This window comes from Dromiciops gliroides, chromosome 1 (assembly GCF_019393635.1).
Source record: "Dromiciops gliroides isolate mDroGli1 chromosome 1, mDroGli1.pri, whole genome shotgun sequence".
Classification (NCBI taxonomy): domain Eukaryota; kingdom Metazoa; phylum Chordata; class Mammalia; order Microbiotheria; family Microbiotheriidae; genus Dromiciops; species Dromiciops gliroides.
This window is the reverse complement of record NC_057861.1, coordinates 604,697,961-604,718,184: the sequence shown is the minus strand read 5'-3', so window position 1 is coordinate 604,718,184 and position 20,224 is coordinate 604,697,961. Positions and strand designations below refer to the sequence as shown.

The window sequence follows — 20,224 nt, the reverse complement described above, 5'->3', positions numbered from 1 at the left end:
CATTATATTCATTCACTCAAAAAATAAGTACCTTCTCCATGAAAGACATTGAATTAGATGTGGTATGGAATCCAAAGCTATACTTACAACTAGGTCCTGATTACTGTGAATAATAAATCCCTTGAAGTGGTTCCAAGCATTCAACTTTTTACTATTTGAAGTTATAATTATGTAAAACACTGTAATGGGTTTGAGCCCAGTGGAAGTATTTGGTAAGAATTAAAATAATGTGACCATTTCAAGGGATTCATTATTTCCACAAACATGGTTGTTTTGTCCTCAAAGAGCTTACAACCTATTAAGGGAGACAAAATATAATCAAATAAATATAACAAAGCATTATGTGATTTCTCCACAATCACACAATCTGTAGATCCCAGGAAATTGTTTTTCAAGGTCTGAATCTGTTGAATGCTTTAATAAAGAAGTATTTTTCACTTTGAAAGACTTAAAAATTCTGGTCAAAGCAATGAAGCAGGAAATTTTTTAAAAATGAAATAATGGCTCTTGAGGAACAAGTTGGAAGGAAAAATAGATTAGAAGAGAAAGTGGTAAACCTTACTCAAAATGAAATCCCATAAAACTAAAATAGATTAAACAGAAGTTAATAATGCCATGATGCAGTAGAAAAAATTTAAATAAAAAGATTTTTTTAAATGGAAGATGATTTGATTTTCAGTATGTTTTCTTAAAGTGTAAAACAAGTTAAAGATAATTTTAGAATCACTGGGCTCCTGAAATCCTTGACAAAACAAAAGCCTCATCACTATATTTTTTAAAATTATAAATGGAAATTGCCCAGATCTATTAGAAAAAGAAGGCAGGGTAAAGTTGGAACGAATCCATCAACCACCTCCTGAAAGGAGCCTTGAAAGGAAAAATCCCAGAAATGTCCCTGCCAAAATCCAGAGTTCCCATGTCAATGAAAAAATGCTGCAAGCATTCAGAAAAAGAATGAATGCAATAACAAAAAACTATAGTCAGCATCACACAAGACCTGGCAGCTTCTATGAAAAACTTGAGAAGATCTTGGAATAGAATATTCCAAAAGGCAAAAGAGATAGGTTTACAATCAAGAATAACTTTTTCTGCAAAGCTGAGTATAATCCTACAGGGAAAATGGATTTTTAGGGGCAGCTAGGTGTCGCAGTGAGTGGATAAAGCACCAGTCCTGGATTCAGGAGGGCCTAAATTCAAGTCTGGCCTCAAGCACTTGACATTTAATAGCTCTGTAACCCTGGGCAAGTCACTTAACAACCCTCATTGTCCCAATTTTTAAAAAATTGGCTTTTGATGCAATAGAAGATTTTTAAGTATTTCTGATGAAAAGACTAGAGTTGAGTAGGAACTTTGAGTGAGTCCAGAGAAACCTAGAAAGTTTCACCTATGCTAACTTTCTTCCTTATCTGCCTTCCAGTTTCACCACCCTACTCTTAATCTGGATTTCTATTGATTTACTGCTTGAGGGGGGGAAAAATCATAAATCAAGTATAGGTCTTTTTGTAGAAGAAAACTTTTTTTTTCCCCTTAAAGACCAGAATTAATTTTGGTGATGGACAGATTTATGAAAACACAATTTCTTGGTTATAAAATGTTTGTCAGTGTCTAGATTATGAAACCTCGACCCTGGGCAAGAGGACAAAACCGAAACCTTGATTGGACTCTTTCTTCTACTTGTACTGTGAGTAGTACATCTTCCATGACTTTGGAAATGAAACCTGTTTCATACCTCACTTGATTGCTTAATAATACTCATTATCACTGTTATCTCTGATTGCATCTATCAGGTGATCTTGGATGGTCATAGCATAAATGATACCTAAAACAATACAAAAACCCCACAACAACCCCTGCTCTTAAGGATCTTATAGTCTAATGGCAAATGGTTACTTCTTTTTGATATCAACAATATGTCGAGTATTCACTTCTGATTTATGGAACATTTGTAGACAATTAAAAATGTTTTGGTAATTTTGAGCAAGAGTCCCTTCAAGCTCTGAATCTATAATCCTATTTATGCCATCTTGGAAAGTCTATTCCAATTCTAGATTCTATTCTATGACCCTATGACCTGTTTTTGTCATCAAGGCCTTAGGGCTACACTACATTGTTTCTGGGTTATTTCAATTATATTCAATAATCATTTATGGTCTGTAAGACATTATGCCAGGTGCTAAAGATACAAAGAAAAAAAATAATCCCTGCCCTCCAAGAGCTTACATTCTACTTAAGTGATATTAGTACATATAGACATGAGGAAATAGAAATTTGAAAAGGGAAAGAGCAATAATAATTTAATACAGATTAGAAAAGGCTTTATGAAGATTGTAGCCCTAGGATGAGCCTCAAAGGAAAGTAAGATGGCTGAGATGTATTGAGAGGCAGAAATGAGGAGGAAGTACTTTACAGGCATAGCAAATATCTTGTGCCAATGCTTGAAGGGAGGAGATGAAATGCTGGATTTGGAAAAAAAGCAAGTAGTTCAGTTTGGCTGGAATGTAGATTTCCTGAACAAAAAAAAAGTGAGTTAAAGCTGAAAAATGTAGATTGAAGCCAAATTACAAAGGGCTACAAATGTTTTGATTAGAAATTTGTATTTTATCTTTAAAGCAATAAATAAGGGGACACTGAAGGGTTTTGAACAGAAGTGAAATGGTCAGACCTATGCTTTAAGAAGATATTTTTAGTTGTATAAAGGAGGATTAGAGAGAAAGGGACTTCAAACCAAGAGATCAATTAGGAGGCTCTTTGGATAGGTAGTTAGAATCTGACCTAAATTGAAGTCCATGGAGGGTAGAGAGAAGGGGACAAAATACAATTTTTCTACTCTAGTACTTTAATGGTTTCAAAAGGTTATATTAGGGGGCAGCTAGATGTCGCAGTAGATAGAGCACCGGCCCTGGAGTCAGGAGGACCTGAGTTCAAATCTGGTCTCAGACACTTAACACACTGACTAGCTGTGTGACCCTGGGCAAGTCACTTAACCACAATTGCCTCACACACACACACACACACACACACACACACACACAAAGAGGTTATATTAGTAGATCAGATGACAGGCCCAAGGGTCTGCAAGGAATAGAGACTGGAATACCTTCATGTCAGCAGAAGAATAGTTGGTGACTCATACCTTATCCATATCTTGTGAAGTCAAATTGGATGGGTTCTAGGATCAACCAAGGTGAAGGGTGTCACTTTTTTCTCCAGAGGAGAGTCTAATGAAACTTAAATGTGACAGGTACTTGCAAACTAGATGTCAAGTGAATGATCCTTTCAGGCCTCCAACCCTTCTTACACTTTATTAGCCTGAAGATCATTGGTTAGATAATGACCCTCAATCATCTTTGACACCTTCCCCTTCCCACGTCCAATCATTTGTCAAGTACTAATTCTACCTCTCAAATAGCTTGAACATTGTCTTTCCATTTCTACTATACCTTACAACTTACTGCTTGCTACTAATGTAACACTAATAGCCTTCTAAAGTCCTTTACCTCATATTGTTCTTTACCAGCATAATTTCCCAAATGCATAATTCTAATGTCACTTCCCTGTTTCAGTCTGGGCTTTGTATTGCCTACAAAATGAACTACAAATTCTTTTGCATTCCATTTAGGCCCTTCATGATCTGGTCCCCAAACTGCCTTTATCTTTTCACTATACTTCTCTTCAGAGGCAGGTAGGTGGCTCAGTGGCTATAGCGCTGGGTCTGGAGTCACAAAGACCTGAGTTGAAATCTGGCTTCGGACATTTATAGCTGTGTGACCCTGGACAAGTCACTTAAACTGTTTGCCTTAAACCACTGGAAAAGGAAATGGCAAACTACTCAGGTATCCTTGTCAAGAAAACCCAATGGACTAGGGTCCACAGGGTGAAGAGTTGGACATAACTGAACAGGGGGCAGCTAGGTGGAGCAGTAGATAGAGCACTGGTCCTGGATTCAGGAGGACCTGAGTTCAAATCTGGCCTCAGACACTTGACACTTACTAGCTGTGGGACCCTGGGCAAGTCACTTAACCCCAATTGCCTCACTAAAACAAAAAACTGAACAAAATATTCTTCACCTAGCCCATACATTGAACTATTAACTAAATATGAACTAAACACTTCTTCCTATTTCTATATAGATCTTTACTGAAGCTATTCCCTTTTATTTAAATTTTTTTTTGGTGAGGCAGTTGGGGTTAAGTGACTTGCCCAGACAGCTAGTAAGTGTCAAGTTTGAGTCCAGATTTGAATTCAGGTCCTCCTGAATCCAAGGCCGGTGCTTTATCCACTGCACCATCTAGCTGCCCCTATAGTTTTGGGTTCCAATTTTTATCCTTTCCCTCCCTTTCCTCCCTGCTCCCTGATGCAGCAAACAATCACATATGGGTTATACATGTATGATTATGTGAATTACTGAAGCTATTCTCTTCATGAAAGGTCCTTTCCTTCAAATTCTACTTACAAAATCCCACTTCCTCACTATTTTATTACCTCCTTCTAGTGCCATACTTCTTCTAAATCACCAAATTTATCTTTTATCTCCTCCTAGATTTTAAATTCCTTAAGGGTAAAAAGCAGTTTTGAGTATCCTTTCCCAGTCCTACTAGTGTCCTGTTGTTCATTTGTTTTGTCCAGCTGACTCACTTGGGATTTTACTGGCAAAGATATTGGAGTGATTTGCCATTTCCTTCTCCAGCTCATTTTACAGATGAAGAAACTGAGGCAAATAGTATTGTGACTGACTTGCCCAGGATAACTACTATTGTCTGTCACGTTTGAACTCGGGTCTTTCTGATTCTGGGTCCCATGCACTATCTATCCACTATACCACCTAGTTCTCCCCTACTAGTGCGCTACCTACATAAGCCATCAGTATATGTCTTAAAGTAGTCCTTGCTACCTCAGGCAGAAAGGAGGCTCAGATCGATCAGTGGGTCCAGAATCCAACCTTCCTTACTAGCTGTGGCACCCTGGGCAGTCACTTAATCCATTTCCTGTAATCCACTGCAGAATGAAATGGCAAACCACTCCATTATTTTAGCCAAGAAAACCTCATGTATAGATAGCTCTAGTGCTAAGGTTCACCAGGTCAGCAACAAAAGTTCCTCTTCTCACCTTAACAGGGTCAATTGTTTTGGCCTAGCTTTAAATGCATTTGATAAAGTGAATAGAAATCAAACTGGCATTCTAGACCTATAAGAGGGAAGGCTATTGAAAAGCTGATAATTCTAGACCCCCCCTTACATTCACTAACCACAAGTAAATGAAAAAAACAAAAACCCAGTTGTGGGGTAAACACCACATTCATTCCCACCCTAAAATTTTTTTTTCCCCCTTCTGAAATCATCTGTAGGAAAAACCAGGCTAAGTAGTTTCTCCTATTTCATGTGGTTGGGCGCTATCAAGATCATAGCAAACTAGTTAGCAGTACAGCATCACCTTTGCTGCATTTTTAGAATGATAATCATCTAAAACCAGCAAAAACCCAGTGGGTCAAGTTGTACAGGATAATTCCACAAAGACTTAAACTTTGATAGCCTCTGCAGTGCTGGTGCAACATGCTTAATTTTTATTAATCCTCATCAGGACTCAAATGTCAACTTAATCATTTCATAGTCTTAAGTAACTTCCTTTTATCTAGACTGAGGGGTGGAACTTGATTTCCTCACTGCCTCCCCCCCAAACCACTGAACCTCTCCCCCTTTAAGCCCCTGAGTATATAGACAATAAGAACATACTACTAATTACACCACTCAGAATTCTACTCATTACCATAGTGATATAATAATCAGCTATTTGGGGTTAAGATCTTTATATACTTTAAGTAACCTAATGTAAAATCTTTTATTCTTGTTAGGTAAAAAAAATTTGCTCCAGTTGCAACCATCATACCAGGACTCAAAAGAATTATCTAGACTAAAATCAACTAGTTGGTATGAAACATTTAAAATTCCATACAAAAAGTGTAATTTAAATGTAAGATTGTGTTTCCTTAAAAGAAAAGATTCAAACAAACTTAATAACAATGTCACTCATTCTCCAAACTGGGCACATCAAATCCAGCATTGTGAGTTTATTTTTATTTGGAAGTGAAATTAGAACTTTTAACTATTAATACAAATGCCAAGATACTACACAAAACATCCACAGGTACTTTTTTTGTTTTATCACTTTTTGAATTGTTCACAAACATTTCCTACATAATCCAACATACAACAGAGAAATGGTACATCTTTCTTTCAAATCTGCATACAATGGAAAACAAGTATATATATATATATTTTTACAAAGTTTAACTAGTAGACACCAGGCAAGTTGACAGTTTTATAGTCTACAAGTGAGGAATTATCTAAAAATAATCAGAATTTATTCAGCTTCAGTCATTTTCATAACCAAGTGTTATTCTGATTAGTAAAACTTGCTGCTAATCAGGCTTCAGGTGTATACCTATACCAATTTATGGTACTGCTCCCAGCTTGGTTGTTCTTCACAATTACTAATATAGAAAATTGTGCTGCAAGTAGGGGCAAGCATTTGCAAAAACCAGCTTGTTGCATGAATGAATGTGATGCAAAATTCCTTCCCAAGCAATGGACTTTCAAGCCATCAAGTTGTCACCAGGACTATTTGCTTATTATGTGTCCAAGAAGATACGCCTATAATCCACAGAGGAGCTGAAAATCAAACTTAGTGTTTAATTAGTGCTGCTTTTTTTGTCTAGGGGAAAGATTTACCCATTTGAGATTTAATGTCTTAAAAAAAATGACCACCAAAAATAGGTTCACTAAATTTATTTTAAAAATCATAAAACGTTTCTTACAAAAGAGCATTACATTCTGCACACTGCTCTGAATGGATGCCAGGGACACGTGGACTATTGATACTCTTTCTCCCCTGTCCCACCCCCCCCCAAAAAATTACAGTGACCACAAAGCAAGGTGTTCACAATAGTTACAGGAGGGGAAAAAAATTATTATTATTATTTTTTTTACCACCAACAATGAACAAAAATAAAATTCACTCTCTCTGCTGCTGTTTCAAAATTTCAATGTTAGTTTTGCGCGCCCTTCCCCCCCCCACCCTGTTTGTAAGGAACTAAAACATTACATCTGGTGAACAGCAAAGATTTCACTACACCTCAAATGCAGAACACCTATGAAGCAGAGGAATGTTGGCTTTTTAAACAGAAGCAGATAAAAAAAAAAAGATGCAGGACTCCTTCAGTTCTTCACTAGTCTTAGAAAAACTTTCCAGAATACTGCTTCACACTATAAAAAAGAAAAAATATCTTGCATTAGAATCCTTCAACATCTGCATACTGCTTCACACTATAAAAGAAAAGAAAAAAAAAATGCGAATTAGAATTTTTGTACAGAACATCTTGCATCAACATTAAAAAAAAGACAATAAATTTAATGCTAAATTAAAATGACAAACTTGTCAATTAAGGTTTAAATGTAATTTAAATTTGAAAACATAAGCAATTAAAATTAAAGACTTAAAGTCCAACAGCAGAAAAATGCTTCTTAACAACAGACAGCATAGCAGGATTAAGAAAATGAAATTTTAAAAAGCTGTTAATATTTGGCAGGAAAGACAAAGAAATGCCAGGTGTGAAATGCTGCATTAACAGCACCAATCGTTTTCAACTTGTCCTGTAGAGGCATGGCCTGTGCCATATGGCAGACTGTGATTTGTTGTCGTTTTAGTTATCTAAAAACAACAAAATCACTAGTCTTCCACACAGAACTAGGCCAATATCCAATGAAATCTTCCATATTTTCTACAGGCTCTATATAATTTATTACAAGTAGTTTTTGCAGCAGTTTTCACCAGAGAAATGAGAGGACTGCTTGGTTAAGGCTTCTTCCAGCAAGATTAGTATTGAGGGTGTCTTCATTTTAGTAAGAAAGCAGAAGAAAATGAAAGCAAACTACAAGGATGTTTAGAAGTTAGGTCCCCCAAAATAGATTTGAGATACCATGGCTTCTAAAAGTATCAATTGAGGGGGAAAAAAGCTTCAAGTTTTAGTATGTTAAAGTGAATTAAAGTAATTTAAAGATTAACTTCAACCTACCTGTTTTGCAGTAAATACTGTGCATTCTGTATCTGGTCCTGTGTTCCTGTAATGGTAATAATTCGATCCTCAGATCCTTCCAAAGGCTCATCAATTTTGATTGATGCTCCAGATTCATGGCGTATTTGTTTGATTCGCTGCCCACCTTTGCCAATAATAGATCCAGCCAACTGAAAAGTATAAAAACTTTCATAATCAATAATTTATTCACAACTCACAGAATCCTATACTCTATTTTAGTACCTTAAAAAAGCTATACAAATTTATTACCCAGGGATACAAAATAGCTCAACTGTTTATCAACAGTTCAATTAGTTAAGTCTTAGCAAAGAAATTCTGAATCTGGGTCCATAACAATTACAATATAATTAATTTCCTTGGCAATCCCATTTTTCAGCATTTAAAAACATTCTGAGTCCAGGCTTCATCAGATTGCTAAAGGGGTCACGGCACAAAATATGGTTAAGCATTTTTTTTTTTTTACTACAAATCCGCATTTTCAGTGAAAAATCACACCCAACTTCCTGGGCAGAAAACTTACTCTAAATAGTGTCAATAGGAAATAAGTTGCCAATTTCAAATTAAAGATCAAGTAAGTTTCAGGCAACTGTACACTAAAAAGGATAAAATTAGGAAAGGTGTTAACACAATCCCCGTCACATACTTTGGATTATGTAACATTCTTTTACATTGATCTTACAATAATTAGGGTTTTTAAATTTTAGCCACACATAATAACTGGGTTACTAATAATTATGATGTACAGTTAGTTGTAAAGAGAAATTGAGGACTCAGATTAAGGAATATTAATGAGTTGTTTATAAAACATTCTTCTTTTCCTCCTAAAATAACAAAATTTTCATGCTCTGAAGATCAAGTCAATAAATTCAACCAATTTTGCGAAATTACTCTAAATTTTAGAATGATTAAAAAAAAAATGGGAGTAACCAATACTGGAATTACTTACATCTTTGGGAATAGTTACTTGTGTTGTAATAATAGGTCCACCAAGATCACCGTAAGAGCCACGGCCCCCTGCATAGGAATAATCTAATTTAAATCATAAGCAGCAAGTTCTTTATCAAACAGGAAACTTTTAACTCAAGAAGGATAAAAATACTTACCATATCCAGAACCACCCTAAAGATTGTGGAAAGAGAAATGTGAAAAATTATTCCATAAAACAAGTATTTATATGAACATCACTTAAAAAAAAAAAGTTCATGCATTTTTTTTGATCAAACAACCCATGAAATCAGTCTTTATTCTGAAGAAAAAAAGTTTCCCCCTCCACCCAAAAGGTATTATTATATTAAGTTATTTCTAATTTCAGAAGGATTTCTACACCTTTGGAATATAACAGTCTCCAAAGCTTTATTTAATCCCCAGCATTTACTAAAATAACGAGGATCCCAGTTACATTTATTTCTTTATGAAAACAAACCCCATCCCTTTGCTAATTAATTTCAAATCAGAGAAACCACTAAGCACCCACACCAATCTATGATTCAAATAAAGTTAAGACTTAAAAAAAAATGTAATACCGTAAACTCATGGTACTCAACCTGTGGTTCATAAGCCATCTGCCATTCGGAAGGACTCCATGTATCTATTGCAGAGTCCCAAGTCTCATCAGCACTAAAACCAACCTGTATTACAGTTAACAGTCTCAATTAATACAAACACTATATTAATGAAGCATTTCACTCTCAAATATTCCAGTGATAGTTCAATTTGTGATTGATTCATTTATCTTTCCCCATTATACAGTACAGGTACTTTGTGGGCAAGGAATACATGGTAGGAATTCTATATAAGCCTAAGTAGGAGAGTGCTCAATACAGCTTCTGGTGTAAGAGATGAGCCCATAATGTTGCACCTTAGATGATGTATATGTGGGGGCTATGGCAGGTGCATTTTGGCACTGGGATATGAAAAGAATTAGTTTCTCCAATCTTGGCTGAATTAATGTTAAATGTATATATAACATATCCTATAACACCTCAAACTCCTAACAGCAATGTGCCCTCCAGTGTTTTCCCCAAATTAATTTCAAAGTTCACTTCTTAGGACATGAATTGCTATTTAGCCTAAATTGCTACAAGGTGACTTAGGTAACTATATGGCAAGGATAACTTTATGTAACAAGTCAAAACTCCTACCATGCCATCATAACGGTCACCAGGTCTTCCTCTTCTGTCATAAGCCATAAGATCTCTGAAAGCAAAATACAGAATTATGTTTAATTTTTTTAGAAAAACTACAATAGTCAGAACAGTATTCTGGCCTTCAATCCCTTAAGTACTATATAGACAATATCTGGTGGTCTCAAAACACAACCTACCCTCCTCTAGGTGGTGGTGGTGGAGGAAGAGGAAGATTTCGAGCTCTGCTACCACCCCTGCCACCACGTCCAGGTGGAGGTGGTGGGGGTCCTCTGCGAGGGCTCATGTCATCATAATCTCTTCTAGATGGGGGCATAGGACGCCCGCCACGACCTGGAGGCATTCTGTCAAAGCCTCCTCTACCCCGCATGGGAAATCCTACTGGGCGCCCTCGTCGATCATCAAACATCATTGTGAAACCACCATAGTCATAGGTTTCATCATAGAAATTGGGATCATAGGGTTGTGCACGTCCTTTGATAGGAGACTAAACCAAAGAGAAAGAGAGAAAAAAAGATTATACATCACACATAAATAAAAGTATTAAATGTCCTAATGGCAGAGCACTCACTTGCCTAGCTGTTTGCACGTATTTCTTTCAATGTGATTTAAGAAATCAAATCTAAACAAAATTTATGATACCCAACCCCCTAATTGTCTGCTAAAGCAATTTTAATACTTAAAGAAGTGTGACAGAGACAAATTCCCACAAGAAAAGTTATTTGGTAACCTTTAGAACATCAGCAACTTGTTTATTTCTTTGAATATTCTTGATGAATAAAGCTATGATTTTAGAAAAGGACCAACTAAACATTAATCAACATTAGTCAACAAGCATGACTACCATGTGCTAGGGATACAAACACCACTATTTCATTTTTGCATTTATGCTCAATAACATGTTGCCTAGCATCTTTTACCCTACTTCCTTTAATGTGAATGCTTTCCACTTTTCTTTGCATTATTAAATGTCACCCAATTATATAGTCCTTTTAAGCCAATTTTTAAAACATGCTCAAGACTAGGGTAAAAAAAAAATCTAGCCACAACTTAATACAGATAGTTGAGTGAATATAATTTGTTTATATGTGTGTTGTGGGTAATAATAAAAAGGGCAATATTGTGACACTATTTTTTCTTCTCCAATCACCAACCTAATCCAGTGACTCAAGTCAAACAAAGGAAATCTTAACTTCTAGGTAAGAAAAGGTAGCTTGATTGGGAAGTTGCTAGTGAAGGAGATACAAAGTATGAAATATATTACAAGATGGTTGTTAACCATTTCCCTCAAAATAATCTTCAAATACAGATGGACCAGCCCTGCTTTCTCCAAATTAAACCTCAAAGACAGTGTTTTTACCTCAGATATAAGATCCAGTATGATCTTGATGCACTCCACAACCCTATCAGGCTTTCCACCGATAAGAACAACTCTATCCGTGGAATGAGGACAGCATTCCTGGAAAAGCTTGATAGTTGTCTGAGTGTTCTGTAGAAGTTAAAAAAAAAAACCCCAATATTTTTATTAAAAATGATTATGTCAACTAACTTACACTTATGAGAATACTAGTTTCTGAAAATATTACATTTGTACAAAATGGTAAAGTCTAATATTGAGGGCTTGTTTGTAGTACTAAAACACCATGGGACTTGGTGCTACAGTATAGCAGTGTGAAAGCCTGGACACACAACCTTTATTTTAATATAGCTGGCCATATCTGCCCAAATATTAAATTGGATGGAAATAATAGGGATCGAAGGGAAAGAAAACCCCCACTTTTATGACAAGTGAAATTATAGACAAAAATAGATCTTCTAAAACCTTTTCTCTCTGGTTAGGAGTAAGGTAGGAGGAAGAAAAAAAGGTGCCTTTACCTCTCGAAGTTCTTTGATTTTAGCACCTTTGACCCCAATAATTCCTCCTGCCAGACTCTGGTGAATCAACAGTCTTAACTCGCAGTCAAAGTCGCTTCCTTTATAGTGTTGGTACTGCAGATGGAGATTTATAAAACTTTAGTGCAAATTCAAAAAAAATCCCCCAAATAATCCATCTTTTATAAGCATAATCACAATATACTGTTGCAGTGAACAACCTGAAGTTATATTTCAATAACTTTACCAGTTATGTGCTTATTATCCTCAATAGCCAGGCCCAAAAAGGACATTCTGCACCACCTTAAAAAACTATTTTTTTTTTCAGGTCCTGCAACACCATACCCACACTGCAGCCATTTAGCATGTCGCTGTTACCACAGAAATTATTAACAACATTCAAATAACACCATAATATAAATGACTGCAAAGCACTTTGCAAATGTAGTTAATTCCCACTGCAGCATGGAGCAGGGTCAACAGTGAGTTGTAAGACCATTCATATATCTTATTTTCAAGCATTTTCTCTAGAGACGGGAAAAGTACACTATGTTAAACGAAATTGATCCTATGGGCCAGGCTCCATACTTCAGTGGGGGTTCAATGGCACTATGACATACATTTAAGCATTCCACAGCATCAGATTCGAGCGGGAGCTGGCTGGTTGCAGTGGGTGATGGCAACTGCAGGCCCTGAAAGTAGAAAAATAAGAGTAATAGGTTAAGTGTCTAATGTGATCAGGCTATTGTCGCATATATTGGTAAAGCTACTACAACACTTTAACTTAAATATATTTATCTAGGCAAATTTCTTGTTTAACTGAACTATTTTAACAAAACTTCCTCATACTTCTTCTAGACACTCAGATTGAAGAACTTGCAATAAAACGTTACCCTCCCAACCACCCCCCAATTCTAGCTAACTGAAGTCTGAATTTCCCTATCTCAACTAAAACCGAATTCTAAAGAAGGCTGTACATATTATTTAATGGCAATAAAAGGAGACACTGACAGTAAGCATGTCCATAAATGATACTCCACAAGTCCCCAGTCTTCGTTTCTTAATAATGACTGTAGTAGTGCTGTACATTTTGCAGAAAGCTTGGGCAATTGTATCATAAAAATAAATTACTGCACCCAAAGTACTAATATACTATTCTGTTACTTCACCCCACTGGCTCAGGGATACCTGTTTTAAACTAATAATCCCCCCTTCATTCCAAATATACAAATGAATAAAAATGAGCCTACCTCTTCCAAGGTAGGGATGATTTTCTTCAGAATTTCTCCAATTGTTTCAATATCTGCACTGATACTCAATATGCTGTCAAACATCACAAATACCAGAGAGTACAAAAAAGGTGGAAAAGAAAAATGAGTTTTGTGTTCATCACAGAAAGGCAAACTTCACAGAAAAGTAACACATGATTATTTAATATTCCCCATTTAAAGCAGTTTATTTACAGACTTTTCACATGCATTGTTTTACGCCCAAAACAGACATGATAAGGTCTTGCAGAGATAGACAGATTGAAAGAAAGAAAGAAGAGAAAAGAGAAACAGACTAGAGAAGAGTATGACTTTTGGAAGGGCTCAGATTAAGTGGGCAACAAATTGACCAGAACTGAAGCTGAAGTGAATGTTCCCCGCCACCACTAATTTAAGGATACCCTCAGCTATTACATTGGAAAAATTGGCACACCTTCTCATAGAAGTGGGGGAGAGGGGCTATATGCAAGTGGTGAACATTATATTTGGAATAAAGTTATGAGACCAGTTAGAAATTAGATTACTAATGGGCTCTGCAAGAAAACAAATACAAATGCAGGACAAAACAAAGACAACACAAATGAGAAGTGAAGTAAAGTGAACCAGAGTTAGCGTTTCATCAGAAAAAATTATGAACAGGCAATGTTGGGAAGCAAGGTGGGCCACAAAGACAGAGAGCGAAAGACTATTTTGAAACAATTTGATTTACAATGCAGCAAATATGCAACACTTGAAGCTGTGCTCCTTCCATCGAAATAAAATTAGTGGATCGTTTGGGTGGGCAACTCACGGTAAAAGTTCAGTGACAAAAAGACTTAATGGGGAAAATAAGACAGAAACTTGAAAAACAATACACCGTCTAAAGGGGATACTATTTAATTATATAAAAGGCAGGTAATAAAATACATTTCTCTCTTTCTAATCAGGCAGTGAGGCATAAACTGTTGGGACATACCGCTCGGGGCCACTGCTGTCTGGGACTGAAACACTGGCATTGTACTGCATTGGTCATTGGCGTTCGTGGATGTTGGCATTGGGCATGGGCATTCAATCAGAAGTTGTCAAGTATGGTACCCGTTTGGCAACGAGCACATTTTTGGGCATAGCCAACCAGGGTTTTCACATGGGCGTTCAGGGGCGGATGGGCCAACGTCATGGTGGGCAACGCAGGGGTAAGTCGATCCAGTACATGGGCAACGGAGATATATGGCCAAAAAAACAAGGAGAGGGAAAAGGGGGAAAAGCAATAAATTTTAATTTAATACAAACTATACTCATTACTCTCAATTAATGAAACAAGCTTAAGTTGTTCTGAAGACTAACACAATAATGGACTGCTCTACATCTGACTGCCTTAACATTTAAGGACCTTAAAATGATGGTTCTAACTAATTATTTTTTAACAAACGTTGTTTCAGTAGCAGGCTGGCTCATGAGGGTAGACACAAAACCTGTCATGACTTGTTTTATTGAAGTCTTGAGGAAACGGGGAAATTAATAACCCAGATAATGATAGACAGCATCTGGATTAAGAGGAGAGATGTTTATTTAAGGAAAAAAAGTAAAACAAAAACTCCACACCACCAAAAATCCTGGCTACTAAAAAGTTTGGTTTTTGGATGTTTAAAACTTATTTCTGGGTCCTAATAGGCAAGTTTGAAAACTTTAAAAGCAATTTTTTGAGTTCAGTTTACAGTAATCAAGAGGAACATACAAAGATCTGCGACCGAAAGAGAAACGAAATACTGTCAGATAAGTATTCAACACAAAAGTCATTATTGCCTTAATTTTAGCAAGATGTTAAATATAAAGGGTGTAGACTATGAGAAATAATTTAGGCGCTTTGGTGTAGTCAAGTCCTATAAATACACACTTCTGGGAGATGCCGTATCAAATGTGTCTAATCACAAGAGTCAACCCACTATAAAATTTGAACACTCAAGTCATAGCCATTGACAAACTGCTTCCCAATTATAGAATAAAGTTCCTACACTAACCTATTCCCATATTTAAATCATGCAATTGCCTTAACATTAATGTTTTTGTGCTTCATGTGCAAGCTGTTAAAGAACAGATGGACAGTTTTATCAAAGGAATTAAAAATCATTGGGTTAAATCAGCCACCTGCAATGGTTTTCAGTAATACTGTAATTGATTCACACATATGGGAAATGGTGCAATTAAGGGTTTTTAAGCTTTGTCAATATTTCTAATTAAGATGTTATCTTGCTTGAAGTGTATAATTTAGTGGAATCTTGTTAGAAAGCGAAGAGGTTTAATATAAACCTCCTCCCACACGACTCAATCTGGGTTTTAATTGTAACAGGAATGGCAAAACTTGAAGGTTTTTTTAAAAACTATATATTAAAAAATCATTACAAATGGCTTTGTACCTAGACTATTAAATGAAGTCTGAAATTTAAAAATTTCTAGCAACATGTAAAAAGAAGCTGACCGAATTGTAGTTTGAAGTCTTGAATACTTACGTCTGTACGAAGTGCTTTAATATTTTTGCCTCCTTTCCCAATCACTGCTCCAGCATTCTAGAAAAAATACAAATGCTGTTAATCTAGACGTGCAGTTTGAAAACCACTCAATCTAAAGTTCTTTAAGGTCCATTAAAAAAAAAAATATGTTGGCAAAATTTCCACTGGCCCTCAAATCACTTATCTAAGCAAACCAGAGAAATAAAATTAAGTATACACAAAACCCATTCCCCCCCAAATCTCAATTTATGCTTTTACTTTTAAAATGACATTTAGCCCCTTCCCAATAAATAAATGCAGAACAAAAATATTTTTAAATGCAACTGAGAACAATCTCAATAATGGATAACCATATATAGTTGTATAGAATTTAAGATGTCAACTTCTGCTCCTGCTAATTTTCTTCAATTTCAGGGAAAGAGATACTCAAAACTTACAATTACCAAAATAAAAGTCTTATTCATTCTGAACCCAATCTTCATTAGACATTGGCCCCCCCATTACTTTCATAAAATATAACTAAATAAAAATTTAAGAGGTTCCATTTTGATAACTGTTGGTCATATTTAAGCCAATTTTTAATTCAACTCATACCTTGCTTTGAAGCAAAATGCGCAGTTCAACCATCTCGTCAGTGTTTCTAGATCTTTTAAAGGCCTGCTCCTCCTCCATATCTTCAGCAGGGCGCTTACCTAAAAATTAGGTGTTTTGAATGAAAAAGAATGTCTAATTCTCTTAACTGTCATCCTTTCAACAGTTTCATTTGGAGGATTACAAACAATTTTATAAATTAGAACAACCCTCAAGCTGAAGTGACTAAAATGTAGATGGTAACTCCTATTCAGATGAAATAGTTGCTAACTGCAAGTGTTGCCAAAGGGTTACAAATACTGTTACATTCTTTTCGAAGTCTGGTTGGGATCAAATGTTTTTCTTCCCCCCATATAAAGTCTAGTAGCCATCAGGCATGGTATGCACTGACTAGATCCTTAAAATCAAGGCAAAAGTCTTAATAGATTTTTAAATTTCCTGTGTGTGTATGACACACACTTGTTGGAAAAGGCTGCAAGAAGTCAGCATTTTTCTTAGATCAGCACAAAGAGAGTTAAGTTTTCTATTAATAAAAAGAAATTTTAAAAAGGCACCAAAAGGAGAGCACTAAATGTAACTAAAAGTAACATGGACGTGGTTAAGTTCTTCTAATAATGACACTGGAAATTTAATTGAATACAGAATGAAAATTGTATTTAACATTCTATAATGCTCAACATATTGCCACTTCCATTTAAAAATCCACACCACAGTCTTACTACTCACAACTGGGAAACAAATACCAAAATTTACTCACCAAATTCACCATTGGTTTCAGTATTGGGGAAGGTTTCTTCAGGCTGCTCAGTCTCCATTTTCTCAGATTAAATGGGTAGACAATCTGTCAAAGAGTAAACAAGCTAGTACATCTGGTTCATTGGAAAATAAGCTGTGTATATCTCGCTAAAACTGAGCAAGCAAAGAAATGACTCTTGCTTCTAGAACGTACCAGTATTATATATCCTTGCAGGGCAGAACTGAAGTGTTCTGGGCGGGATCAACAACTGACACCCTAGTGCTGAAGTAGCCTATAAAAACCAACATAAATCAGTTTTGATTTTTCTGTTACTGAATACTAATTCTGACGTCAAATTTAAATTGAATTTTAACCTTCCTATTTCTGTGATTTTTTTTATGTCCAGGGCACAGCTAGGGCCCTAAATACAACAAAAAGCATAATGTTAATTCTAATTCGATGGATATTTCAAATTTATTCCATCATCTAAATAGTTTGATGCTTTCTCTCCAAGGAAAATGGCTATTTTATAAAAATATTAAACGGGCATGGTATTTCAGATTACTTCTCTTGGTAGATACAAAATTTTAAGAAATTCTAAGTTACAACTAGCTATTTCTACAAGAACCTTTTGGGTATGCTACATGCAGTGCAGAACACTGATGTCAATTCTTCCATTTTGGTTACTTTATAAGGACCAGCTTTAGCTTCAAGTAATGTATCTTGCTAAAACTTGCTAAAACCCCACCTAGACTCTAGTACCATTGAAATTGTTTAATACTACAACATACCCCTTATCACATGAAAAGTTCTTAAAATGTTAAAGAAAAATTTAAAAGCAGAAAGTAGAATACCAGTACTTCTATCTTGATTCCAATTTACTTAAAACTAGGAAGAGCCTTGTAAACCTCAAAGAGGGCATAATAACCAGGTCAAACTTCTGGTAGATATGCTAGCCTGGTACAGGATTTGCTAAAAAAAAAAAAAAACAAAAAAACAACAACCCCAAAAACCAAAAACACAACGTGGTACTATATTCATTCTTGCTCATCAACGCACCCACCCCCTTAACTAGAACTAAGACAAAGCAGCAACAAGGCAAAGATGTTATTTTTTAACATTAACTTGAATCAAGCATAATGATCCACGATAAAATAATGGCAAAAAAATTCATCGTGGGCATCCTGACTGGTTTCTTTTGGGTTATAACGCCTCATATAACCTAGTGCCATAACCTAAGATAAACACAAGCATTTAAACTTAAATTTCACGGGAGAAGCTCCTTTAACAGCATCTCATGCCGCGGTTTAGAGCGAAATTTTCTGGCACAGTCTAACCCCTACAAAGAGAGGAGACCACAGAAAAGACAGCAGGAGACGCCCTCTATTCTGACTGGCAGAAAGGTCGACACGTGGCCCACTGAGCCGAGCGGCGGCCAATTGGTCTGGTATAAGAAAGGGTTAAAAATCCGCCAGCGTTAATAACTCATATTCTTGTAGCAGTTCTCTACAAAACGTTCCCTCCTTTCCCTGCATCTAAGAAGCCGACCTAGGATGAAGAATGAAGAAAAAAAATCTTAATTTGGCGAGGTTCGTACATATATGTAAAGCGGCCGCTGCCCATCTTAAGGCCTTTCTCTTTGACGAGCTACCTCGAAATTTCGGCTTAAGTGGTTCGCCAGTTCCCTACCAAAGTTTCTATTCGTCTCCGAAAGCCCACCGGCACAACGGTGGCGCCTGTCCCCAAGATTCAATAATTGAAAAAAAAAAAAAAAGGGCGAAAGGACGTAGCAGAAACGCAGAGCCTCTTTCCTCACCAGAATCCGACGGGAAATGGCGGCCCCTGTAATGGCGCCTACGTGCTACTAGGCGGAGCCGAGAGCGCAGCCCCCTCCCCCCACTCACCACGCGGTCAGGAGGACTTCATCCCCCGCCCCCTCCCCCCCCCCGCATCTCTCCCCCTCCCGCCACAGCGGGAGAGACAAAGCAGCGGAGCCACCATCTAACAGTTATTATAATCTCATGCCCCTCACCCGTACCGCCAGCTCCGGTGAAGTAAAAATGCGGTAAGCATCCACACAAAGGGGCTAATCTCGCCAAGATATCAGGGATTTTGTGTCTCCTTCCAGACCTCGCAAAAACCCGCCCCCTCTTCGCCACCCTCCTGCAGCCCCCGCCGACAAGGCCCCAATAACAGCGGAAGGCTCTATCTCATCTTTTCGGGGCCTGTTCCATAACTTCCCGGGAAAAACTGAGTATTAGTACTCTATGGGAGCGGGATCAGGGAAATGGCGGAGATTGGGGGGAGGGGAACAAGGCAACGTTCTCTTCAAAGAGGTTTGCCAACCCCCGGGCATGCGGAGACACCCTGAAAGGGACTTTTGCAAAAAGCGAAGAGAATTAGTCTCCGATCCGGGCCCTAGCACCCTCGCGACGCTTTCCCCAGCCCAGGTCCTTACCGCACGAGGCCGCCTTCTCTTCTACGCCGCCGCTGCCCCAGTCGGTCCGAGCTAGACAGAGAGCGAGCGCAGGCCCTCACTCCCCTCCCCCACTGCCTGCGCTCCCCCTTCTACCTCTCTTCCCTCCACCACCATCCCTCATTGGCTACTCAGCCTTCAGCGGTGGCGCGAGGGCGACGTGATTGGCCCAAGGCGCTGTCAATCCCAACGCAGGAGGAGGCGGCAGCCCCGCCTTCCGCCGGCGCCTCCCTTCGGGCTGAGAGGCCGCTCTGGCCCTAAAAACCCCCAGTTAGAAAGGCCGCTGAAGCGCTTCAGAGGCATCAGTGCTTTAACTGAAACCACAAATGCAGAGACCCCATTAACTCCCATTACCTGTAGGTTTAAGAGCAAGCGAAACGCCAGCCGACAGTGGTCGATGCCGTAGAGAAACAGAGGATAATGGCGTCTGCAGTGCTGTCGCCTCGAGCGCCCTCCTCCTTCTCCCGTTCTCACACACTAGCCCTGACGGGCCGGCATCTCGCGAGATCTAAAGCATCTCTCGCTTGCTAGCTCGCGCGCGGGGGTGGCTAAGGAACAGGGC

The 20,224-nt window shown here is 37.6% G+C and overlaps 1 protein-coding gene across 12 annotated transcripts; it reads right to left on the bottom strand.

The window, feature by feature from the left end:
- Positions 1-6,044: 6,044 nt before the first annotated feature.
- Positions 6,045-20,162, bottom strand: HNRNPK (heterogeneous nuclear ribonucleoprotein K). Of its 12 annotated transcripts, none has more exons than XM_043975158.1 (17): positions 20,017-20,150; positions 17,400-17,478; positions 17,208-17,291; positions 16,454-16,551; positions 15,860-15,916; positions 14,329-14,372; positions 13,356-13,428; positions 12,726-12,797; positions 12,109-12,222; positions 11,594-11,722; positions 10,413-10,720; positions 10,231-10,285; positions 9,613-9,717; positions 9,193-9,208; positions 9,036-9,118; positions 8,069-8,238; positions 6,045-7,319 (listed from the first exon to the last, which is right to left on the bottom strand). In XM_043975158.1, the coding sequence occupies exons 3-17, from the start codon at positions 17,263-17,265 to the stop codon at positions 7,286-7,288; spliced, it is 1,416 nt and encodes a 471-aa protein (XP_043831093.1). In that variant the 5' UTR covers positions 17,266-17,291; positions 17,400-17,478; positions 20,017-20,150; the 3' UTR covers positions 6,045-7,285. The 12 variants fall into 12 exon arrangements, with proteins under 12 accessions (XP_043831093.1, XP_043831094.1, XP_043831095.1 ...); XM_043975159.1 differs by lacking the exon at positions 20,017-20,150 and adding an exon at positions 19,645-19,770; XM_043975160.1 differs by lacking the exon at positions 20,017-20,150 and adding an exon at positions 18,876-19,009.
- Positions 20,163-20,224: the final 62 nt, after the last annotated feature.